This window comes from Orcinus orca, chromosome 17 (genome assembly GCF_937001465.1).
Source record: "Orcinus orca chromosome 17, mOrcOrc1.1, whole genome shotgun sequence".
NCBI lineage: Eukaryota > Metazoa > Chordata > Mammalia > Artiodactyla > Delphinidae > Orcinus > Orcinus orca.
This window is the reverse complement of record NC_064575.1, coordinates 7575602-7602615: the sequence shown is the minus strand read 5'-3', so window position 1 is coordinate 7602615 and position 27014 is coordinate 7575602. Positions and strand designations below refer to the sequence as shown.

Below are 27014 nucleotides of genomic sequence, written 5' to 3'. Positions count from 1 at the left end.
GGTTAAAATATAAAGATAGACCACAGCACAACAGGAAAAGGAAACAGGTCTAGTTCTAAACTGAAAGGAATCATCAAGGTACCAGTTAGGCTTAATCTTAATGAATGATCACATAGTTTTAAATTTCTAAAAAGAACCCTTAGTCAGACGGTCCATAATCAGGACACTGGCATTTGTATAAATCATTCTATCTTTAAACATAATTATGTTTAAATAATTTATATTTAAAAATGGCTTTTAAGAAAGTTTTTTTCTTTAATACCGGAGTTCTCTAACTTCTCTACACATGAGAGCCAAGGATTGGCTAGGAATCAAGTACTTTTTAAAGATTATACAGAAGAGGACACTGACCTGTGAGCTGCCCAAACACCGACCACCGCTCTTACTAGCTGACCAGGATGCACTCAGGATACCTGCCTTACTTTTTTAACTCCTCACATGATCAGCTCTCCCAGAGGGTCCTCAAGTTCAGGCAGTAAGCTGAGGATAAACTCCTGTCTGAGCCCACAGCCCAAGTTTCTACCCACTGTGCTAAATGGCCTCCCCCATGGAGGATGGCATAATTAGGCAAATCCAAGTCCTTAGAAAGCAAAAACAAAAGGTATAGCACTTAGAACAAACATCTTTGAAATGAATTATTATTTTCTCCAACCCCAAGTCTAAGTCACTAACTGATCAAGAATCTAAAGACCCTGTAAAACTAATGTATTTATTGCTTGTTTTCAGGATGATTCCTCTTTGGATCTAATTCTAGCAGGCTAACTCTTGCTTAAATCCCAGAGAGCGTATACTGTAATTTTATGAGCTGAATAGTTTCCCACTGAGGCCTCAGCTCTCCTGCTGCAGGAGCCGGTGCTGACTGCTGTAACAAGGAGGGTGTCTGACAGATGCTGGCTTAGTTCTCCTTCCTTCCCTTTTCAAAGTAGAAAGAACAGGTTTTGTTAGTCTTCCCTGACCTCGAAGAAAGAAACTAAGTACCTGTTTTCCAACATCAATTGCTGAATGAAAAAAAAAAAAGGGGGGGGCATGTTATTCAGACTTGATATCAGATATTATTAAGGAATTACTGCTAAGTTTGTTAGGTATAATAATGGTATGATGGACATATTTTTTTTTAAATTACTGCTACTGAAATTTGTAGGTACAATATTTCTGGAATTTGCTTAAAAACAGGGCACATAATAAAATAGTATCATCAAAATGTCAAAATGGTGGTAACTTCTGAAGCTAGATGATGCATATGTAGGTTTACTTTTAAAAATGGTGACACTATTTAAACTGATTTAAAATAGCAGCTCCATCAATCTTACTGTGAGGCTACCAAAATGCTTTTAATACAGGGGATGTAAAAAAAAAAAAGGATAAATGTGTACTGTCATATAAATGCTCTTTACTTAATGATGAACTTAATTATTTTAAAGTCTGACATGCATAGAGGTCATCAATGAACTCTTTTTCAAAAAAAAAATACTAGTTCAAAACATCTAATATTTAGCCCATTTTTGGCATTCTTCCTTTAGTTACTTTGTACAACTCATGATTATCTTCCAACCAGGTGTTTTTTATTCCATATAGCCTAGCTGTCTTTTTTATGAATATTAGTGTAATTTCATGTTCTGCTTCTTCTGAGAAATAGTATGAAGGAAGTCTATGCATAATAAAAATCACAACAGTAACTCTATTATTTGTTAGGCATATGCTAAACATACAACATTTAGCATGGAGGGAACTGGTTGTATAAAAATTTGCTGTGTAAGAATGTGACAGACTCATGAAAGAGCCATACTTAACAAATAATGACAATAATTTGAAAAAGAAATCCTGGGGTCTTCATGAATTAAAAAAAAATCACTTAAGCCTTTATAATTATATTCCATATTCTCACATTAGTATTTCATTACAGTTGTGAGGTTTCGTAATCCTTAATTTTTATTTTTTAAATTGCCATTGTGATCTTAAAGAACAGGTTAAATTTAATTAAAGTTGCTTGTATGTGGTTATTACTATTATGTTTTGATCAAACTTTCTGAGATAATTACAGACTGACGTGCAGGTGTAAGATAATACGGAGATATCCTGTATGACTTTCACCTCGTTTCCCTCAGTGGTGGTATCCTGGGAACATACAACCAAAATAATGAAAAGGGATACAGAACACTTCCGTTTTCAGGGATCCCTCACGCTGTCTTTTTATAACCATACCACCTCCTCTTCCACCCTGACACCCTGGCTTAACACTGGCAATGACTAATCTGTTCTCCATTTCTCGAATTTTGTCATTTCAACCAAGTCATATAAATGGAATCACACAATGTGCAACCTTTTGGGACTGACTTTACTCATTAAGCATACTTTCCTGGAGATTCATCCAGGTTGCTGCATGTCACAACAGTTCGTTCTTTTTTAATGCTGAGTACTATTCCATGATGTGGATGTACTATACACTTTGTCTAACTATTCATCCGCTGAAGGACATCTGGGTTGTTTCCAGTGTTTGGTTATCATGAATAAAGCTGCTATGAACATCTGTGTATGGGTTTCTGTGTGAACATACGTCTTCAATTCTCTCGGATAAATGCCCAGGGGTGCAATTGCTACGTCATATGACAGATGCACACTCAGCTTTTAAAGAAACTGCCGAACTGTTTTCTAAAGTGGCTACATCACTTTAACATTCCCACCAGCAATGCACGAATGACCTAGTTTCTCCACATGCTTGCTAGCATTTGGTGTTGTCACTATGTTTCATTTTAGTGTGTAGTGATACCTCATAGAGGTCTTAATTTGCATTTCTCTAATAGCTAGTGATGCTGAATATCTTTTCAAGTACTTATCTGCCATTTATATATGCTCTTTTATGAAATGTCTGGTCATGTCTTCTGACCATCTTCTAATTGGACTATCTGTTTTCTTTACTATTGAGTTTCAAGAGTTCTTTATTTTAGATACTAGCGGTCCTTTGTCGGATATTTGGTTTGTAAATACTTTCTCCCAGTCTGTAGGTTGTCTTTTCATCCTCTTACCAGGCTTATTCATAGAACAAAAGTTTTTAAAGACTAATTTATCAGTTTTTCCTTTTATGGATCATGCTTTTAGGGACAAGCATGCCTACTGCTAGAACCAAAAGATTTTCTCCTGTTTTTTTCCATAAAAGATAAATAGGTAGAACATTTTACATTTAATTCTGTGATCAGTTTTGAGTTAGTTTTTGTATAAGGTTGTGAGACTTAGGTCCTTTCTTTTTTTTTTTGCTTATGGATGTCCAATTGCTACAGCACCATTTGTTGAAATGGCTATTTTACCCTGTGAATTGTTTTTGCACCTTTGTTAAAAAGCAGTTGGGGGCTTCCCTGGTGGCGCAGTGGTTGAGAGTCCGCCTGCCGATGCAGGGGACACGGGTTCGTGCCCCGGTCCGGGAAGATCCCACATGCCGTGGAGCGGCTGGGCCCGTGAGCCATGGCCGCTGAGCCTGCGTGTCCGGAGACTGTGCTCTGCAGTTGGGCATATTTGTGGGTTCTCTATTTGGTTCCACTGATGTTTCTCTCCCTTCACCAATATCACACAGTCTTGACAACTACAGCTACGTTAAGACTTGAAATCAAATAGAGTGATTCTTCCTACTTTATTCTTTTTCAAAGTTGTTTTAGTTATTCTAGCTCCTTTGCCTTTCAGTATGTATTTTATAATAATATTGTCAGATTATCTACAAAAAAATCCTACTGGAATTTTGTTTGGTAAGAGTTGGGTTAAACCTGTATATCAATTTACGAAAAAGTGACATCTTTACTAGGTTGAGAATTCCAAACAATGAACACAGTGTATGTCTCTCCATTTATTTAGATCTTCTTTACTTTCTTTCATCAGCATTTTGTAGTTTTCAGCATACATGTCCTATACCTGTCATTTTTAGATTTATACCTAGGTATTTCATTTTCTTTTTGTGTGATTATAGATGGCACTGTACTTTAAATTTTGGTGTTCATTGTGAGTATATAGAAATACAGTAGATTTTTTATATATGTCTTGTAAAAATCCTGTAAACTTGCTGAACTCACTTATTAGCTCTAGTTTATTTATTTTGCAAATTCCTTGGGATTCCTACAGAGACAATCATGTCATCCACAAAATAAACAGTTTTATGTCTTCCTTTTTGAGCTGTGTGCCTTTATTTCATGCCTTTATATCATGAGAACAGGTATCCTTGCTTTGTTCCTGATCTAAGGGGTAAAGCATTCAGCCTTTCACCACTAAGTATAATGTTAGTTGTAGGTTTTTTTGTAGATGCTCTTTAACAAGCTGAGGAAGTCCTCCTCAATTCCTTTTTTTTTTTTTTTGAGGGTTTTTAAACACGGCTGGTGTTGGATTTTGTCACATGCATTTTCTGCACTGACTGCTATGATGTGATTTTTCTTCTTTATCCTATTAAAATGGCAGATTATACTGAACCAGCTCTGTATCCCTGGAATAAGTTCCTTCTGGCCATGATGTATGTATTACATAGGCACATGTATATGATTTCATATGTTGTTGAAATTCTACTTGCTGATATTTTGTTGAGAATTTTTTTCATATATTAATAAATGTTATCAGTCTGTACCCTTTTTTTTTTTCCTTTGGTTTTGGTATCAGGGCAATATTAGCTTCTTAAAATAAATAAGGAAATGTTCTACCTCTTCTATTTTCTGGAAAAGATAGTGTAGAATTGGTGTTCATTCTTTCTGTAAATGTTTGGTAGAATCCTCCAGTGAAACCATCTGAACCTAGATATTTCTTTTTGGAACATTTTTAAATTACTAATTCAATCTCCTTAATAGTTATAGGGCTGTTCAAACACTCTATTTCATACTAGGAGAGCTGTAGTAGTTTGTGCTGAGTTTGTGTTCTTTTTGTCCATTTCATCTAATTTACCATATTTATGTATTATTCCTTTGATGTCTGCAGGATCTATAGTTATAACTTCTGTTTTGTTCCTGATATTGGTAATCTGTACCTTCTCTCTCTTTGCTTCTTTGTCAGTCTTGCTATATTATCTACTTAAAAAAAAACAGCCTTTAAAAATTTCCTCTATTGTTTTCCTGTTTTTGATTTCACTGATTTCTGCTCTTATCTTTATTATTTTCTTCCTTCTATTTGCTTTGGGTTCTTGAGGTAGGAGCTAAGATTCTTGATCTGAGACTTTTCCCTTTTCTAACGAACGTGGTTAATGCTATAAACCTCCCTCTCTGCACTGCATTATGTGTTTCCCACAAATTCTGGGATGTTGTATTTTACTTTTCATTCAGTTCAATGTATTTTTAAAATTTCCTTTGAGACTTCCCCTTTGACACACACATTATGTAGAAGTGTACTGTTTAGCTTCCAAGTCTCTGAAGAATTTCCCAGTTACCTGTTATTGATAATCAGAACCAAAAGAACTGAGAGGAGAAACAAATCCATAATTATAGGTGGAGACGATGATTGATTTCTAGTTTAATTCCATTGGTTCTACTGGTTTTTGCTTCATACATCTTGCAGCTCTGTAGTTTGGTGCACATAAATTTAGGATTGCTATTATCTCCCTGGTGGACTCTTCTTTTATTATCATATAATGTCCCACTCTGTCAACTTTATCTGGTATTAAGAGAGCCACTCATGCTTTCTTTTGATTAGTGTTTGTGTCATATGTATTTTCCCATCATTTTATTTTCAAACCGCCTGTATCATTATATTTGAAGTCAGTTTCCTGTAGACACCATATAGATGGGTCATATTTTTGAATCCTCTCTGCCAAGCTCTTTTGATTGGTGTATTTAAATCATTTATATTCCAGGTAATTATTGCTATGTGAGGGTTTAAGTATGCCACTTTATTTTTGTTTGCTAATTTTTTTCTTTTTCCTGCCTTTCTGAGGGTTAACTGAACACTTTTTAGCATTCTACATTGATTTATCTACTGTTTTTTAGTGTGTCTCTTTGTATATTTTTTAGTAGTTGCTCTGAGTATTGCATTATACATACATACATACATACATACATAAATAAAACCTTATCACAGTCTGCTAGTGTTGTCATTTTACCAAGTCAGGTGAAGTATAAAAACCGTACATCCCTTGATGTCCCTTTCTTCAGTGTGGTTTTATTTCCTATATGTACACTGAAAACCACATCAGACATTAGAGTTTTGCTTCAATTGTCAAATGTAATTTACAAGACTTAAAAGTTTTAAGAAATAAGTCTATTGTGATTATTCATACTTCTGGTTACTGGTGTTCCCTCTTAAAAGGTTCTTTCTTTTATCATTTCATTTGTTAGATAATTTCTTTAGCCATCCGTTTATGGTGGATCTGCTACTGATAAATTCTTGCTTTTCTTTCATCTGAGAATGTCTTGATTTCCCTTCACTCCTGAGATATTTTTGTTGGTTCTAGTATTGTGGACTGAAAGTTTTTTTTTCAGCTCTTGAAAAATGTGCTATTTCCTTCCGGCCTCCATGGTTTCTGACAGACTTCTGCTGTCATTCCAGTTAGTAAGGAATTGTTTTTCAACAATTGTTTTTCACTGCTTTCAGGATTTTTTCTTTGTCTTTAGCTTTCAGAGATTTGCCTATGGACAGAAGTTTGTCTTGGTGTGGATTTTTAAGGTTTATCCTGTTTGGAGCTGCCTCAGATTCTTGAATCTGTAGGTTTATATCTTCTGCCACATTTGGGAAGTTTTCAGTCATTACTCCTTTGAGTACTTTTTCAGAGCCATCTTCTTTCTTCTCTCCTTCTAGGAGTCTGATAATACAATGTTAGAGCTTTTATTATAGCCCCACAGATTCCTGAGGCACTGTTCATTTTTTTCTACTCTATTTCTCTCTGTAGTTTAAACTGAGTAGTTTCTATTGTTCTACCATCCAGTTCACTATTTCTCTCCTCTGTCCCCATCATTCTGTTGTTGACTCCATCCACTGAGTTTTACATTTGTTGTTATATTTTTCAGTTCTAAAATTTCTACCTTGTTCTTCTTTTTATCTTGTAGTTATTTTGCTGAGACTATTCTTCATTTGTTTCAAGCATGCATGCATGTTATTTCAAACATGTTTCAAACATGCATGCATGTTGAGGCATTTTTATGATGGTTGCCTAAACAATCTTTGTCAGATAATTCTAACATCTCTGTCATCTTGCTGTTGGCATCTATTGATTTTTTTTTTCATTCTGTTTCAGGTCTTCCTACTTCTAGGTATGGTGAGTTTCTACTGGAACTTGGACATTTTGGGTACTGTGTTATGAGACTTGGGATCTTATTTAAACCTATGCTTTAGCTGGCTTCCTCTGACACAACTCCTACAGGGAAATGAGCGTGGAAAAACCTCATTATAGCCAGCCGATGGTGGAAGTAGTACCATAATTTCCTTTGTGATGTTTGGCTGTAGTAGAATATTTTCTCTAAAAGCTTTCTGTCTGGACTTCCCTGGTGGCGCAGTGGTTAAGAATCTGCCCGCTAATGCAGGGGACATGGGTTCAAGCCTTGGTCCGGGAAGATCCCATATGCCGCGGAGCAACTAAGCTTGTGCGCCACAACTACTGAGCCTGCGCTCTAGAACCCGCGAGCCACAACTACTGAGCTTGCACTCTAGAACCCGTGAGCCACAACTACTGAGCCCACGTGCCACAACTACTGAAGCCCGTGCGCCTACAGCCCGTGCTCTGCCACAAGAGAAGCCACCGCAATGAGAAGCCCACACACCACGACAAAGGGTAGCCCCTGCTCGCCGCAACTAGAGAAAGCACGTGCGCAGCAATGAAGACCCAAGGCAGCCAAAAGTAAATAAATAAAGTTAAAAAAAAAAGATTATTTCTTAATATTCTTGGCTTCTGAGAGGCAAATTAATTTACATGATTAAGTAAAGTACTGCTCTCTCATGAGTATGGGAAATTCCCGCCTGATCAAATTTAAACAATTATTTTTATTATTAACCAAGGATACAGAATTTTTGTAATAAATGCTGCCAAAACATTAATGAAATACATTTTATTTAAATGTTCAGCCAAACTGCCAATAGTAATTTGCTACTTACACATAAACACCTACTGTTACTTGTTAAAAATAAGAAAAATGAACACAAAGGCATTAGAGTCAAAACTAGAAATTTAGAATTACTTTCCGGTAGTGGCTGCCTTGTCATCTAACTTCACAGTATGCTTCTTTCATAAAATACAGACAATTCTGGCTTTAAGGTTCGCAAAATCAACAAGAAAATCCATTGTTAATTATCAGTAAGGATATGTTTCAGATGTCTTGAAACTCCCATAACACGTTGGCCCTTACAGTTTCAAATCCAACACCTCTAATAAAGGAGTGCTTCATGGAAACAGGCAGCTTTATATGTCTATTTTAAGTCAAACAAGAGAACAGAATGGATTTCTCTCTGGGTTTGCTGGGTGAAGTAAAACATTATTCTTGGATGTTATCAAGATGTAATTAATTTGCAACACAGGTAAAGCATTCGTTGGAGCCTGTAAGAAGAGTATTAAGGACAATCACAGAGCACCTCATCAAGTATAGATGAGTATAATATCTTACCTAAGAATTCTTCAGTGAAAATACCAATGCTGTTGAACTACCGTAGTCAATTTTTGGGTTCAACGGTTAATCAGACATGCTCCGAGTATTATTCCTAATAAGTATTTACTCATTGTTCACTATGTTGAAGGCACAGTGCTAGCTGTGGCCTATGACCCCATCCTCTGCTATCCTTAGGACAAGTGCTTCTCCAATCATTTGTTTTCTAGAATCCCCTTCTGCCGCTGCTCTTAAGATGCTTACCCAGAAGGTGGAAACTCCAGCATTACTCTGGGCAAACTACATATTTTCTTATTCTCATTTCTGCTTTTTATGAAATAGAGTGTAGTAATACATTTACCTAAGAGAGGATTAACTGTCTATTCCTGTATGTATAATAAATAAATACCATATCCACATACACAAAGCACAGAAGAACATGGTGTGTTCACAAAACTTCCATAGTTCAGGTTGATCAATGGAAATAACTGATACTACAAACTTTATTTATTAATTATGTCAGAATTCCCATGCTTTGTATAATGTTACATTGCAATAATATAATACTTTCCCTACTTAAGCAGAAGTGGATACAAATAGCTACAAATGTTTAGTGTCTTGAAACATTTCCAAATTTTGTTAGTGTTCTTTTTTTTCCCTCTCAAGAAACATAAAAATGATTTTAAGGAAAGTATATACAAAGATCTGTGAAAGCATTTTGGCTTCAAGTGAAGGCTCAGAATATAATTGAAGAGCCTGATATAAGATGAACATTACAAGGCATTTCAAAGGAAAGAAATTTTCTACTTTACAAGCTTCAAGGACTATCTGTGACTAAAAAGCTTACAGGGGATAATCAACAAATGAATATTAAGGTATATAAAAAGTTTCTATTAAGAAGATAAAACATTTTAAAAAGGCCTCTTACTTACCTCTTCTACATTAGAAGCAGTCTTAGCCGAAGTTTCCATGAAGATAAGTCCATGTTCTCGTGCAAAAGCTTCACCTTCTTCTTTTTTTACTTCTCTTCTAGATTCTAAATCACTAAACACAGGGAAGAAAGGACCAAGTTATCAACCAACATAGTACAATTAGAGACATCTGTGGAAACTGTACCATAAGATTCAAAGTTGTGCTGACCATTCTTGCAATTAATTTTTGACACACAATAATCAACTTCATTATTCAGTGTATTATGAGAGTCAAAAAGAGCACACTGCTTAGCTTCAAAGAACTAACAATCCAACTAAAGAAAGATTCTAAGTTAGAGCCCTAGAATGCTAAAACTAGAGAAACCCAAAGGGAACATCTAGCCACAACCCTACCTTTCAGTTACAGTGGGTTCCCAAAGAAGGGAACCATCTTACTCAACATAATAATTTGAGAGAGCAAAATTACACTAGTCCCCTTATCCTTTAGCCAGACTGAGTTTCTATGAATGTGATAAAAATAAGTCACACAATTTTCAGAAACTATAGGAAACTGCTTAATAAAATTCAAAGCAGTTTAGAAACATTAATTAATTTTTAATCCCAGTTAATTCCCAATAGAACTGTTAATGGAAGAAGAGAGAGAGAAACAAAAGTCTAAGTTAGAAATTTTGGACAAAAGTATGGTATTCATTTTTATCATACTGAAATTGTATTAGTTAAGGTAGGGGTAAAAAGTAGAAGTCTCCTCTTCAAGTGTGTTTTATTGTAAACACATTTAAACTTTACTATTACAAATTTATGTGCCCAGAAAAGGATGGAGAAAAATATAATATCCGTGTACTTCCATCTAGCCTTGACACATATTATTTTGACAGATTTGTATCAGATTTCTTTTCTGTTGAGAAATAAAATCAATAGTTACAAGTTGACTGTGCTATGAAATACTAGTGGTAAAACGAGAACATAAAAAGCAGGCAAACTCAGTTTGCACATATCATAGCATGACTGGACGAGGATAATTTATCCAACTATACTCTGGGGGCTTCCTGTGTGCCAAGCCCTATCCTGGATCTGGGGACAGACCACTCAACAAAACAGACATAGTACCAACCCCCTGCCTCCAGGTGGAGCTTATATTCTAGTAGGTGTAAAAAATGGCGGCGCGGGGGTGGGGGGGGTGGGGGGGACACTAGCAACAGTGACATGGTAACGTGCTCCTGAAATTCAGTCCCCTTATCTGACAATCATTCTTAAAGGAAAATTAGCTTTGAAGTACACAAAATCTTCAAGAAAATACTTTCCCTTAACTGCCCTTTATCCCATTTTATGCATATGCCACATTTTATTTAAACAATCCCTTATTTGGAGATATTTAAAGTTACTCCCAGTTTTCCCCTACCAGTATCGCTGATGATGCCTGCATTTGCAAATGTTATCTTAACAAAGAGGGTTAAGGATGTGTACATTTAAGGGATGGTTTGAAAAAAAGAAAGCGGCACTTCAGTATTCTGTATTTCTGTTTTATCACTCTTCGTTTCCTCAGTTTTCCAGGTGTAAAATCATATTGTTGTCTTTGACTTTTCACTCCATTAATCCCATTTAAATTGCTTTTACTACTTAAATATCTTTCTTTCCTAAACCATTCTCTTAATTTATGCTTTTTTGTTTAGGGTATTCTAATCCCTTGACTATTAAAAACTTTCATCCTTGCAGACTCTGCATCCTATTTCTTGTATAACCAATATCAAATGCCACAGTTAAGAAAAATCCATATCATATCTGTCATTCTGACTAGGTCACTGTCTTTCTCAAACCCCTCCACTGGCTCCCTACTGCTTAATTCACCTAACTCAAAAATTGTTTATTCCCTGTTTCCATGTCTACCCCAATTCACCTCATCTAATAATAATCCCCTCATTTATCTCTGCTCGTTTCCATTCACTCTTTGCATGCCATACATTCTTTCTTCCCTTCTCCTAGTTTCTTCCCTAAAATGTCTTTCCACACCTACTGTATCCTAAGGATAAGAGCTACCCATCTACAATCATCAGAAACATCTTCTGTACATACTATACTTTGCTCTTTCTTTTCACAACTGAACTATGGGCAGCAACCAAATTTAAGCCACCAGTAAGCTGCCGGCCACCTTGTTTCAGACACAAGGAAAACACCGGCAAGACAAAACTATGAAAATTCTCTTTATTCTTCAAATATTCTCTTACTATTTCACACATTATCATTGAATGGTAGTATGAATACTCCCATATTACAAAGACTAAAGCTTCCCTCCAATAGCCTTATGCTTAAAAGGATTTTGATATCTGTGGGGAATCCAATCCCCCATGGATGTGGAAGGACAACTGTATGTTCTCTTAACAGCAAACCTCAATTAAAATAACACTTAAAAAAATCTAATCTATGCAGTATAATATTTATTTGTTATATTACTTTTTTTACAGTTTTACTGCAATATAATTGACATAAAAAACTGCACATTTAATATAAAATTTGATGAGTTTCACGTATGTACACCTGGTGAAGCCATCAGTCTCCCAAAAGTTTCCTCATTCCCCACTGTAATCCATCCTTTCCTTCCCCTGTACCCTAGTCAACTAATGATCTGCTTTCTGCTACTAGAGAATAGTCTGCATTTTGTGGGGCTTCATATTAATGGAATCATATAGTATGTTTTCTTTTTTGTCTGCTTTTTTTTTCACACTCAGCATAATTATTTTGAGATTCATCCATTTTGCTGCATATATCAATAGCTCATTCCTCTTTATTGCTGAGTGTATTCCATTGTACGGCTGTATCACAATTTATCCATTCACCTGTCAATTGAATTTTGGGTTGTTTCCAGTTTGGTGCTATTGCAAATAAAGCCACTATGAGAGTCTGTGTATAATTTTTTGTGTAAAGCATGTTTTTCTTGGGTAAATACCTAGAAGTGAAGTGGCTAGGTGGTATGACCAATGTACGTTTATTTTCTAAAGAAACCACCAAATTGTTTTGCAAAATCGTTGTATCATTTTGCATTTCCACCAGCAATGCGAGAGTTTCAGTTCCTTTAGATCCTTGCCAATACTTGGTAAGTTAATCTTTCCTATTTAAGTGATGTTTGACAAAACCAGAATCCCTAAGCTTTTATATGCTTTCTTCTAGAATATTTTTTATACTTTTAGCTCTTGTATTTAGGTCTGTAATCCATTTCCAGTTAATTTTTGTATATGGTGTGAGGTAAGGGTTAAGGTAAATTTTTTTGCACATGGCTATTCAATTGTTCCAGCACCATTTGATGAAAACATTACCCCTTCCCCCACTGAACCTTGGCATCTTTGTCAAAAGAATTAATTGACAGGACTTTCCTGGTGCTGCAGTGGTTAAGAATCTGCCTGCCAATGCAGGGGACACGGGTTTGAGCCCTGGTCCGGGAAGATCCCACATGCCGCAGAGCAACTAAGCCCATGAGCCACAACTACTGAGCCTGCACTCTAGAGTCTACAAGCCACAACTACTGAGCCCTCGTGCCACAACTACTGAAGCCCTCATGCCTAGAGCCCGTGCTCTGCAACAAGAGAAGCCATGGCAATGAGAAGCCTGCACACCGCAATGAAGAGTAGCCCCTGCCAGCCGCAACTAGAGAAAGCCGTCAGGTAGCAACAAAGACCCAATGCAGCCATAAATAAGTAAATAAATAAATATAAAAATACTAGTTTTAATTGTTACCACTGTAATTTTCTACTAAACTAATGAAAACTTTCCTACACTCTTGAAAGTTTATAGAAACTATGGTCAAGAAACTGTTTTCCCATGTACTATCATTTTAAATGTAGAGCACAAGGACATTCACTGCAAATAATGATCCCTAGATATATAAAGTAAAATAAGATTGAAAAAACAACATGAGCACGACACTAATATGTAAGTCTTAAAGGTAAGCTTAAAAGTACTAACGTGATATCTACTAAACAATATTAAAAGTGTTTCAGGCCTTTAAGTAGAAATACACCTGATTAATCTATGTATTATATTAAGTCATATAATACACATTAAGTCATGAAGAAGGGAAAAAAATATTTTTCTGAGTTCTGCACAGATCCTTATTTACACTGCCAAGTATTTTTGATAATACTGAACAGTGACCTAACCACCAAACATATCAGTGGGTTTTATTTTAAATTACTAATCAGATAAAACTACTTAAGAGTATTCTTTAAAGTATAGCTTCCAACAAAAACTATTTCAAATAATAATTTCCAATAAAGCTTATTATATGCATTTAAAAAAACAAAAGAAACATCTTAGTATCTTGAAATTTTTATAATTTAAGAAATCAATAACTTATATTTTGCACAATGTACAAGAGACAGGCACTTTAACAGTTACCACATAAACAGTTACCATATAACAGCTATCCAGTCTTCATCATTATGTAAAAAAGCTTTAAAAGAGTCTTTTTACCTTTTATTTCCAATAAGCATAATGACCATGTTGGAATTGGAATGCTGGCGGGCATCTTCTAACCAGGTTGTCAAGTGGTTGAATGTGTCTCTTCTAAACATAAATGATAATTTGATTACTGTTTTCAAAGTATTTCCCCTAGTGGTGTACAATGAACAGTATACATTCCATTAAAGATAATTATTTTTAGCCATGTCCAAGTAGGAAACAGATTTTAAGTACAGTATCTGGAGTCAGAGCTCACTGACTATAGTTCAGTTTAGAAATTAAATGTAACCTCACTTTAGGAAATTCCAATGTATAAATATCATTACTAAATCGATCAACTTGGGGTGCTTATTAATATAAGAGAATAACTTAGTTACAGATTTCTGTAGTAAATTTAAAGTTAATTCAAGATACATAAGTTTTAAAGGCAGATAGCCAGGACATAAAGGCAAAGCTATACTTTTATTACTGATAATCATATTTATTTAGAAAGATTCTCTGCACTGACCACTGAACCAAAAAATTTCCACGTTCTCACCTTGTAATATCATACACTAGCAAAGCCCCTGCTGCACCTCTGTAATATGACCTTGTGATGGAACGAAAGGACTCTTGCCCTGCCTGTGAGGAGAGAAGAAAAGGTTGATAGTTTCCTTCAACAAACTGTCCTCTACATTTTCTTATTATTCATATGTAGAATATGGACAGGTAGGGAATGAGTGCATAAAGGAAAAGAAGAAATCCTAACTTCACCAGTCTTAGGAAAAAGTCACATAATACTATACTACTACTGCTCAAGTCAACCAGACACACATGCAATCCACAACCCCCCACCCCCCAAAACAAGACCTCTAAACCTTTTTTGGCAATCCCTGACAACCCAATTTACTGAATGGCTTCACAATACATGAATCATTATTAGAGCACAGAATGGACTCCTAGCAACTAAGCTCTGAAGACAAATTTGAAAGGAAGCAAATAACCCAGAGCCTCACATTTGAATTCAATAACCCACTCCCTGGGGCAGCTGTTGACACTAGAATAAATAAAGTCCATTGTAAATAAATGATGAATGACATCTTTACGCCCACCATCTGCTGGTGTAAAGGTTGTTGGAAGGCCAAGGATGCAGATTTTATCAGTTATATCATAAACTGCAGTGAGCTTTCAACAGTCATCAGATGGAATTCTTTGAGCAATCATTTTATTATGAAAAACAGAAAATGGTTCTGAATTTATGAAATTTTTTTCTCTACACTTAATCAATTTCCTCTGTTATTTGATATAAAATGCTTGTCAAAAGGCAACAGGACAAAAAGTCATCTTTATATCCACTTGTGAAAACAGACTTCAGAGATAATGCAAAATTAGTTACTTTCCCTTCTACCAGTGGCACTAATGTTCTGCTTCTTAAGAAAGGCTGGTGTGGGATATGCCTTTTGCCTCTGAGTTTAAAATTGAGACAGTTCTTATCAAAAACACTTTTTCATTTTTAATCACTTAATTTCTACCTTTGAGAAAAAATAAGTATGTAAATTAAGTAAACAAAGCCAGTGTTCACAATTTTTGTATTCAAAATCTACTAAGTCCTTGAAAAATACTCACGTTTCCATATTCTGAGTTCTGATCTCCAAGTGTAAATATTAAGCCCTTCCCACCCTCAGAATGCACATGGACAGTCAGGTTCTGCCCTGTGCTAACACTGATACTCAATGCTGTAATTCTTGTTGCCATCCCACTACACTCCTGTCCCCCAGCCCCAGTGCCTAGCACTGGGTCTGGCACACATCAGGCATGCAGAGAAAGCCTGCTGAGTGAAAGAATGAATTCTAATGTCTCAGTCAAATGCACAAAATGGTCATTACTCCATCCCACCTAAATGAGTGGACATCAGTAAGTCCTGACATACTAAGATTCAGTAAAAATAACTTCTCCCAAGTGGAAACTAAAGATTAGACCTTCTTTTGGTAACCCGAAAGCATTTCTGGCACTTAGAATAATGTCTTATGATAAATTAGATACTGAGAAAGCCATCACATAAAAGGGCTGTAAAAATAGCCAACTCCTTTCACAGAGTTTGAGGTTAAAACACTAGATGATACTAGCTGGAAGCATGAAATTAATTAGTCATTTTTATTGAGACACATCTTTCCCAAAAAATCCTTTCAAATCCAAGTTCAAAACTCAAGCATTATGGGAATTTCTTCTTTAACTGCTTAGCATGGGAAAATTAAGGACTAGAACAGTGTGAATTATATATACCAAGGAAGGATCATGTGGTAAACAATACAGAAAAAGATAAATATTAGTTCAAAATGAAAATCAAGCTTAGGCTCTTGTATCTCCCAAGCCTAAACAATGAGCAATGGTAAAAGTTCTTTAAATCAGTCTTGGTGGGACCTTTTGTGGGAGGAGTTAAAATGAATACAGTTGACCCTTGAACAACACCGTTTTGAACTGTGTGGGTCCACTTACATGTGGAGTTTTTTTCCATGGCAAACAATACAGTACTACACAACCTGAGGCTGGTTGAATCCACGGACACAGAAGAACTGCGGATAGGAAGAACCACAGATAGGAAGGACCAACTATAAATTAGACCCAGATTTTCGACTGTGTGGGAGTTGGCAACCCTAACCCATGTTGTTCAAGGGTTAACTGTACACTGCTATAGATCTTATAGAAGAATTATAAGATCTAAAACTTCAGTGTTTCCAGTCTAGATAAGAAATAGTGAAAGGGAAAAAGTTTAGGAAAAGCACATATCTATATACCATTCCCATTCCTCCTGAACTGTTTTACAAAGAACAAACATGTTGCAATATGGAAATAATGTATATAAGGCATCAGTTTATACTGAATCCACTGAATCTGGATGGATTTTGCCCATCATTACAAAATCAAAAACTCCAGCAAATAAAAAATGAAACATTCCAAGTGAGGGCTGTGAAGGTAACTGTGCACCTTGAAATTTAGGATCACTGTGTAATAAGCGAAGATCAGTGTTCAGAACAGTTTCCAAAATCTGGAGACCTGGCTTGTCGGGACAACACCCCACACTCTGGCCTAGTCTCTGTCAGTGGTGCTGGTAGCCTTAACATAAGTCTTGCCCGATAACATGTTTTATAACAGCTTCTCCAGCTATAAACAAACTGTTAAACAACTAACTGCAGAAAGCTAGCCCAATGGTTATCTTGATCACATTAAAGCAATCTATTTTTAAGAAGCATTTTAATATAAACCTATTCAAACTGTGATCGACTGATATTGTTTTAAATGAAAAAGAACGTCAACTTAGGGCATATAGATGTTTTTGATCCTCTTCACTATAAGATGCTGGCTTAAAGAAATTTTAGAACTTGGAACTGAACAGGATATAGAATTCTTTGTATCAAAAGAAAGGGACGCCTGGGACTTCCCTGGTGGCACAGTGGTTAAGAATCCGCCTGCCAATGCAGGGGACACGGGTTCGAGCCCTGGTCCGGGAAGATCCCATGTGCCGCGGAGCAACTAAGCCCGTGCGCCGCAACTGCTGAGCCTGAGCTCTAGAGCCCACGAGCCACAACTACTGAGCCCGCGTGCCACAACTACTGAAGCCCACGTGCCTAGAGCCCGTGCTCCCAACAAGAGAAGCCACTGCAGTGAGAAGTCCGTGCACCACAACGAAGGGTAGCCCCCGCTCGCCACAACTAGAGAAAGCCCGCACGCAGCAACAAAGACCCAATGCAGCCAAAACTAAATAAATAAATTTATAAAAAATAAACAAAATAAAATAAAATTTGTGCCCAGGATTTAAAAAAAAAAAAAAGGGGGACTCCTAACAGCAGCTAAGGGTATAAAGGAAAATGCATTTCATGAGACAGGAACTAAGTGAACAGCACCAGAAAAACCTGGTTGGGACAGCCAGAGTAGACCATGAGCTGCCAACTCACAATACAGCTCTGTGATTTCTGGGTAAAAAAAAAAAATCAGCAAGATACCAGATATGCAAAAAAGCAGTACAGAAAAGTCCGCCTCGGGAGATAACAGGCATGTTCATTTTGAGGACACTTACTACTAAAATTAGAGCCACAGAACACGTGTGAAAAAGAAGCCTTGTAGCCCTCCATTTTTCATGTGAGGATTGTTAAATTAAATAAACTTGATTCTTTGCCCCAATACCTTTAAAATTGACCTCCAATTGCCAGATAAAGATTCCCCCAAATTGGCTTCTCCGAGTGCCTAAGTCTTTCTTTGAAACAATTTTTGTAGTAACCAGTCTGGCAACTTAACTCCTCCTCTTCTGTTATCTCCATAATATACAACTTCACACATATCAAGCTACTGTTAAAAAAAATCTCTACCCTGAATGTAAGTCCTAAGCTCTTGGGAATCTGATCTCTATTTGGTTCTCTAGAATTTTATATTATTATTCAATAAAAGTCTTGTTCATACAGCCATTTTTTTTCTTACTGGTATTCTGCCCATATTCTGAATATTCCTGCTTTTGTGCCTCTGTTTAAGTCTTTGCCTGAAAATCTTTCTCCTCTATTTATCCAATTTCTATTCCCTTTGAGGACCAGTTCAAGCCCCCTAATCTTCTCACAAAGCTAGGAAGCTTGCCTACCACAGCCTATACTTATCCTTTTCTCCTCACAAATCCAAAAGCAATTTCATGTGATCATTTGGTTCTAATACTATTGATTAGATAAAATGAACACACTGCTCAAATGCTTATCTTTTTTCCTCCTTAGTTCTCCTTGAGGGAGAGCCTAACTCAGAACACTGAAGTATATTTATAGTGGACACTCAAATATGTTATCTTGATTGATCCCAAACAGCCAATGAAGTTAGAAAATTAAGATTTGTGAGAATCAATATTACAGTAATACCTCTTACTTTCATTGTTAGTCATTTATCTAACAACTCCAGCTACACAGAATACAGCCAAGAGCCAGAAAGAAAAAAAGGATTTCTAAGTAGCCAAATAAGTTGTCCAGTGCTCAAGCATGGAATCTCAGGTAGTTTACTAAACAGACTCAACTTAAAAATCTAGACCTGTGATCAAGGAACTGCTGTCATCGAGGAAAAAGATTTTCAAATCTACACACAAGAGCAAGACTTCTGGTTGGGACGACAGCAAGATTAGTAAGAATCACAGTAATTTTTAGGCTGCCTCAGTGACCACAGCAAGGATGGAGAAAAAGTCAACTGGGACAATTTAATTCTAGGTCTTTTAAAGGAGTTTCATACAGAAATTAAAGTAGATTCTGGTAAGAGAAATAAAGGTTGTGACTATCTAGGAAAGAAGAGATGTTGAATGCTTTAACAAATTTAAGAAAAGTTACTTTGAAAAAAAGACTCAGGATGCAATTGCTGACTTCAGATTCTTCTAACACTGCCATATAAGAGAAACTGGAGACCACAGGTGGGAGGTAGACATTAATGTAGAATGACATGTCTAAGATAGTTTCCTGTCCCTGTGCTTGTTCAAGAAAATGTTGATAAACAGCTGCCAAAGGAGGTGAAACAGCTGGACCTTCAAAGGCCTCTCAGCTCCTGGGGCTGGGGGGCTGGGGGGCTGGGAGCAAGGACTGGCAGAGGCAGGACTGCTCCCCGGGGCTTGGCTCCAGGCTCTTTCTCTAGCGCGCCTGAACTCTGGTCACCCATCCTCACTGCTCCATTGAGACAACAAAAATTCTCATTTTGGGGGTAAGAAGGTGGATATGAACTGACACATTTTACAAAGGACCAAAAAATGCCTGTCATTTGCTGAAAAGGTACTTTCAGCATATAGGTTTCACATGATTTTCTACATAGTTTCACTAACTTTTATTTGATGGGAAAAATATTTGTCAGTCTAATGTAAGAATATTTTCAGGGAAGCTGAACAGACACATGGACTTAAAACATCCATACTACAAATTTTGGGGGGAGAATAAAATTTGGATATGCTGGGAAGGCAACTGAAAAAGTAACAAAAAGCAAAAGACAAGCAAGAATAGAAAAAGGTAGGTAAAAACTGGATGAGGGTCTGAGAGTGAGAATGGAATTGGGTACAAGGCATGTTTCTCCTTTGACTTACCTTGACAGACACCAGAAATATCAAACATTTGACTTCCCGTAAAAGAAAAAAGGTTACAACAGGGGCAGCGGAAAGTGCTTTAAAGGATACACTGATAACTATTATCACTGCTTCTGGCAAGGCCTTCAAGGAGTATCTGTTGGCAGCTGTACTTACTATTTTTGAAAGAAAGCAAAGATGCTGGATGTGGAAATTTTGCAAGGAAAACCCCTTACATTTATTTTTATTTTTATTGTGAATGGAAACAGATATACAACGGATGACAAACATCCTAAGATACTGAGACTCAGTCATTGGGAACAAAAATTCAGTTTCTTAAGGCTGATGAAACAAACCATAATATTTGGCTAATTATTCCCTGAAGGACTCTGGGATGGGTTTGTAAATATCCTGGGCCAGGAACAGCCATGACCCTTGCTACTAAAAACACAGCGTGCTATACAAATGTATAGACACGCTGCAAAACGTTAACGATATGGGAAACTGTGTTTCACCAGATATAAACTAAGTGTGGGAGCAACCTTCATGTGTGTCAGATAACATCCATTAAAGAGTTTCGGAAGTTAGCTATGAAAGAAGAAAACCAATGATAAGAGGAAAACCTGTCTGTAGGGCAGAGACTCAAGAAACTTTCATAAGTTAACAGAGTTTTTTGAACAGTCCTTAAAATCTGGCCATGGTTCCTAGCACCCTCCATTTGGAAGCCCTGGAATTCTTTCTGGGGGGGGTCACAATGTCTTCAAAGACGCCAGTCTCTTCGTGTTAGACAAAGGGGAAAGAAGACCACCCCCTGCCCTTCAGAGTAAGTGTGAACAAGAGGGTTGTTTTTGTTCTATTCCCCTTTCATACTGTCCAGCATAAGTAATTATTATAGATTTCTTTTGAAAGATCACTGCAGGTAAAACAACTAACTCATAAACTAAGGGGAAAAAAGGTACTTATCAAAAGAAGGCATGGCTAGTTATTCTAGAAAACAACTGGGGAATGAATGATTTGTTCAAGTTTCGAAAAGAGGGGAGGGATTATTTAACAGAATACCTTAAGGATAGAAGAACAACTGAATAAACAAAATGAACTACAATGAGGTGGTTTGTGCCTAAAATATCATACAATTTTTATTACTATATTAATCTTTCCTTTTGAAACCATGTACTTTAGTAGATGGTATCTTTTCAGCACTTCCAATGATCCTAAAGTTGCTTAGACAGAATGAGATAGATACTTCACTCATTCATTCAGTAAAATTTACCAAACATTGCATCAACCAGTATAAACTAAGAATACAAACAAGGCACAAAGTTGAATAAGACATAGATGGTTCTTTCCCTCATGATGTTTATTCTGAGGAGGGTAAATATGGGAACAAAAAAACTCTGATAACAACGGGGTAAGAGCTATAACAGAAATATGCATAAAATCTTAAGGGGACAACCAGCTATCCCATGGGGGTCAGAAAGGCTCCACAAGTATTGATACCTGAGCTAGTCTTAAACAGAAAAGGGGGAAAAAGTACTTCAAGCAAAGCAGGTATTTATGCAAAGTACAAGGTATGAAAAACATATTTATTAAAGAATAGCAAGTAGTTTTGGTTCACACTACACTGCAGGATGTGTGCTGCACAAGTTTATTAGCTAAGGAAGCAAGTTGGTTTATGTTAAAACAATCCTTCTGAAAAAGAAGTGAAACTTTTAATACAGAAGTAGAAAATACTTCCTTTTGGTTAGAGATCATTAATTTTAAATCTTCAGGAAAGAAGGGACTGTGCATATTTGACTTTTTGTCTTGCATGGAAATGCAGTTTTGAAGTCATGTCGCCTCAAAGAATATAAATCCAGAAAGTTATGAGATGCTACTGGCTGGGAGGGGAAAACACTAAGAAATGGTAAAAGCATAAATCTTTACTGCAAAAAGAGGAAATAAGAAAGCATAAAAACACAGAGCCCAATGTATAACTCTGGGACAGAGCAAGACAGAGATTTGGGGTTTTCCATTTCAAGGATGATTGTGTGATGCATGGGAAGGATCAGCCTTCAGAAACTTGCTTGGTCTTCTTGAGAATCCAGTCTGTGAGACTGAATAGTCTTCAAGGTGCCTTCCTTCAATAATGGCTATTAAAGGTGACAGGTGAGACACTACGACTGCATGATTAGGGGAAATAAAAAAAAAAGACCGGGGTATATGATGATAAAATTCCCCATATTTTATATTTCATTTACTAGTTTAGAGAGATGCTCTTTGTAGGAGACATTTTGGTTTTTCTCAACTGGGGTTCTGTGAAGAATAAAGTCCTAACTGCCCTAAGGTAGTGGTACTCAAATTGTGATCCCTGACCCTGGGGAGTCCCTGAGTCCTTAAGGGTCCATGAGATCCTCCACTTCCCAACTACCTATTTGTGTGAGGTTATATTTTCTTCATATACTTCAACAAAACAACACATAAGACTCAATACAGGGGCAGATATGAGAATCCAGCTGTCTTCCACGAAGCAGACAGTAAAGAGATTTTTCAAAAGGTAACAGAATGGCACTCTTCACACTGGAAAAAATATAGTTTTTTTGTTTTGGAAAAACAGTTAATTTCCATAAAAATTGCATCGTTTATCCTAACATACAATGAGTTTATTATGGTTATTGTACAATGAATTAATCATTAACTATTTAATAAGCTTCTCAGTTTTAATTTCTAATATGGTAAATATTGATAGCTATAAGCCACATAAGCAAAGCCTCTTTGAGGTCTTCGCTAATTTTTTAAAGTATAAAGGGATTCTCAGACAAAAAAGTTTGGGAACCTCTACCTTGAAGCATCCATTGTATATAATAAAGTAACTTCTCTTTTATGCATAATATAGGAAGACAAAGAAAAGTCACTCAAATCATTTTCTGTGGTTCAGATGAGAACCATTAAAACACTACATAACAAGATATGTAATAGGCACTCAATGAATATAAATGACAGAATCAGGAACTGGAGCAAGGTAGCTTCAAGTGGTTGGAACTAAATCATACTTTTAAAATAAATGAATAAACTGTCAGATCAAGTGACTCTATCGTATTGACATTCATGTATTTTACTTCTTATGTGTATGTTAGATATACTGCTTGTTTTTCTTAAAAACATAGTTTCTAGAGCATTTCTGTTTAGATCCCATAGACTGAGCATTCGCTCAAATATGTTCACCAAAACCTGACACCTCGGGTACCACTGTTTGAAAACACTGCATAATAAAAACGAATCTTTTCTGGTACCACATTTTCCACCATGGCTGCAGGGGCGTTGGTGTCTAACAAACCATAACAGGCATAAAATAACACTAAAATAGAACAAATGTATAATGTAATTTTATAAAACAACTTTACTGAGGTCATACAGTGTATTTTTGCTATACTTACTGTATCCCAAATCTGAAGTTTTATCTGTTTCCCATCAATGGTTATCATTCGAGCACCGAACTCTACACCTGAATAGGACAGAAAATGTTTTGTTATACAAACTAGTGGGAATATATTTCACATTTAAGGATTTTTTAAAAAAGGCTGTCTATTTCTAGCACATGTTATGCCAAGTGATATACAGATTAACAAATATAGCTCCTATCCTTAGAAAATGTATAAGCTAAGGCAGAGGCTAAGGATATAATTAAAACACTAAGATATCTGAGTCTAGTGTAGTCAAGAAACCAACTGTGGTCTTCATGTTTTGCAGGCTCTGTAATATTTAAAAAATCTAGAAATGAGATTCAAGAACCATAATTATTAATCACAAATATTAAAATTTCTTAAAAACTATTAGTGTGTAATAAAATTCACTAAAACGGACAGATGAATTTCAACATCATCGTCTTGGTTCCCAGCATGGGTTATCAACTAGGAAAGAAATCTCCAAATCCACCCACTAGAGATGACCATTGTTTAAACATATTTTCAGACATTGCTCCATGAATAAAATACACACAGAAGTATACAATTTTATATAAATGGGAACACATAAATGCTGTTCTGCAATTTACTTTTCAGTCACTGTGTCATCATTATTCCATACCACAAAGTATCTTTACAAATCAAAAAATATATAAAACTATACTATTGTTTTTGATGGCTGCATAATATTCCTGTGTGTGTGTGTTATCTCTCTATATACACGCATTTTATTAAGTTGGTTACTCTATTGCTACAAATTTTGGTTGTCCTCAAATTTTCACTAAGTAGTTGATGCTGAAATGAATTTTTCAACTTATGATTATGATTCTTGGCAAATTACAGGAAATAGGATTGCAGGTCAAAGGGAATACAAACTTTACACTTATCAGTTTACTACTCTGGCTTTTCTCCCTGCATATATCAGCTCTTTTGAAAGTACTCATTTAATCATCAAAATAGGAGGAGGAGAAAAAGAGGGGGTAATTTCAGAATAGCAAACAACTGTGAAGGCGACTCTGCAAGAAGTCTATCACTCACATTATACCACATCATTACTGCTTGGAGTGTGTTCTATCAGTATTTACATCAGAGTCAGGGTGAAGGGAAGACACATATGGTCCCCAGAAACCAGATGTCATCCAGGCAGAAAAACAGCTTTTAGTTAGTTGCCCAGGAAAGGGCATACTGCCCAGTGCCAGAATTCCATTTCAGCATCTCCTATAATTCCCCCAACTGTGACTAGGAGAGTGAGTACAAAGGTAAGTTAGCCTCCCAGAATATGTAACTTGATGGAGTTTCCACTCTATATTTTATTACTTATTCCATCCTGGGGGCATAGTCAATACAAAGAAACTAACGGTATGTTTCTCAGACTCAGAAATACAGGTAAGCCAAAGAAAGGGACCCAGGAGTCATGATGTACTAGAATGAAAAATGCAAAACTATAAAACTATGTCATATAAAACCATTACAGTGGGGCTTCCCTGGTGGTGCAGTGGTTGAGAGTCCACCTGCCGATGCAGGGGACACGGGTTTGTGCCCCGGTCCGGGAAGATCCCACATGCCGCGGAGCGGCTGGGCCCGTGAGCCATGGCCACAGAGCCTGCGCGTCTGGAGCCTGTGCTCCGCAACGGGAGAAGCCACAACAGTGAGAGGCCCGCGTACCGCAAAAACAAAAAACAACCATTACAGTGTTTACATATTTATCTATCCACATGCATTTATTCATACATACTGTGTGCCACAGGGTGGGGGGCACCCAAAACAACCATCCACCAGCTTACCGTTAGTGACACGAAAACGAGTAGCTGAGGAAAGAAACCAGTGACTAAGTATGGGACAAATGTTCTTTGAAATATCCAGTATTTAAAAGGAATGTTCTAAAGTAAAAAATTCTACACATCAGCAAGATAGTTGACAAAATGGAGGCCTTTTCATGAATCTATTGTTTTTTTGTTGTTGTTGTTGTTGTTTTTCGGTACACGGGCCTCACCGTTGGGGCCTCTCCCGTTGCGGAGCACAGGCTCCAGACGCGCAGGCTCAGCGGCCATGGCTCACGGGCCTAGCCGCTCCGCGGCATGTGGGATCTTCCCGGACCGGGGCATGAACCCGTGTCCCCTGCATCGGCAGGCGGACTCTCAACCACTGCGCCACCAGGGAAACCCTCATGAATCTACTGTTTATAACCACAGAGAGAAATCCTATATTTCCTTCCACTGTCATGGATGGGTTTTTAACCACAATCCAAAAACATCTGCATGGCTCAATGGGATTCAAGATTTCTTAAATCCAGTGCATAATGTCAAATTTGATGAAAAACAACTGCAAATTAGAAACAGACCCTTGACTGACACCAAGGGTGGGCAGGTAAGGGCAAGCAGATGCTCCTTCTCTGGAAATGACATCCTGGGCAGAGGGATAAAGATACTAAAATTTTTCTTTTTTAACATCTTTATTGGAGTATAATTGCTTTACAATGGTGTGTTAGTTTCTGCTTTATAACAAAGTAAATCAGTTATACATATACATATGTTCCCATATCTCTTCCCTCTTGCGTCTCCCTCCCTCCCACCCTCCCTATCCCACCCCTCTAGGTGGTCACAAAGCACCGAGCTGATCTCCCTGTGCTATGCGGCTGCTTCCCACTAGTTATCTACCTTATATTTGGTAGTGTATATATGTCCATGCCACTCTCTCACTCTGTCACAGCTTACCCTTCCCCCTCCCCATATCCTCAAGTCCATTCTCTAGTAGGTCTGTGTCTTTATTCCCGTCTTACCCCTAGGTTCTTCATGACTTTTTTTTTTCTCCTTAGATTCCATATATATGTGTTAGCATACAGTATTTGTCTTTCTCTTTCTGACTTACTTCACTCTGTAAAACAGACTCTAGGTCCATCCACCTCACTACAGATAACTCAATTTCGTTTCTTATTATGGCTGAGTAACATTCCATTGTGTATATGTGCCACATTTTCTTTGAGGGATAAAGATACTAAAATTGACTGGCAACCATTCCATCATCTGCTGTAGGATGGCTTTTATGGTCTCTGCTTCCTGGCCTCTTAAGATGCGTCATTCCTGCCCGTTCCCAAGTCCATGTCCCCACCCTCCTGTGGGTTCTTTATAAAACTCCATATATTCCCTTTCCTTAACTTAAGCCGTAATTGAGTTTTGGTATATTTATCACTTTAATCAAAGTAAATACACATGAGATTACTGAAGCTTAAAAAGTCCTTAAACAAAGATTTTGCCCCTAAAAACACATCCAATTTTAAAGACATGTTACACGAAAATCAGGATTGGTTCTAAAGCAGGTAAATATAATAAGATTGCTATTTTAAATTCACTTATTAATAAGGTCAGGACAGAGAATAAAAAAACAAGAAGTCAAGAAACTAGTTAAAAGGCTACTATATTATCTAGGAATGAGATAAAGAATGATAAGAAGATAAAGAATGGTATACATCTCCAAAGAAAAAATTGACAAGCACTGTTGATTACTGAAAAACTATGATTTCTGTTTTCCTATCAAGTGAAACAGAAACAATTCAATTTCAGCCTCAAAAACCTTAACTCTTTCCCATTTACCTTCTCATAACTGGGTTCAATGCAGGTTTTACCTT

At 36.8% G+C, this 27014-nt stretch overlaps 1 protein-coding gene across 2 annotated transcripts in view; it reads right to left on the bottom strand.

Annotated features, from left to right (window-relative positions):
- The window catches only part of RAB2A (RAB2A, member RAS oncogene family), a 74253-nt gene that overhangs the window by 15987 nt on the left and 31252 nt on the right, over positions 1–27014 (bottom strand). For both annotated transcript variants that reach the window (XM_033437611.1, XM_004274984.4), the window contains 4 exons: positions 23363–23430; positions 14445–14527; positions 13919–14011; positions 9458–9569 (listed from right to left, as the gene is read on the bottom strand). In XM_033437611.1, coding sequence (XP_033293502.1) covers positions 9458–9569; positions 13919–14011; positions 14445–14527; positions 23363–23430 — 356 coding nt within the window. The remainder of the gene's footprint in view (positions 1–9457; positions 9570–13918; positions 14012–14444; positions 14528–23362; positions 23431–27014) is intronic.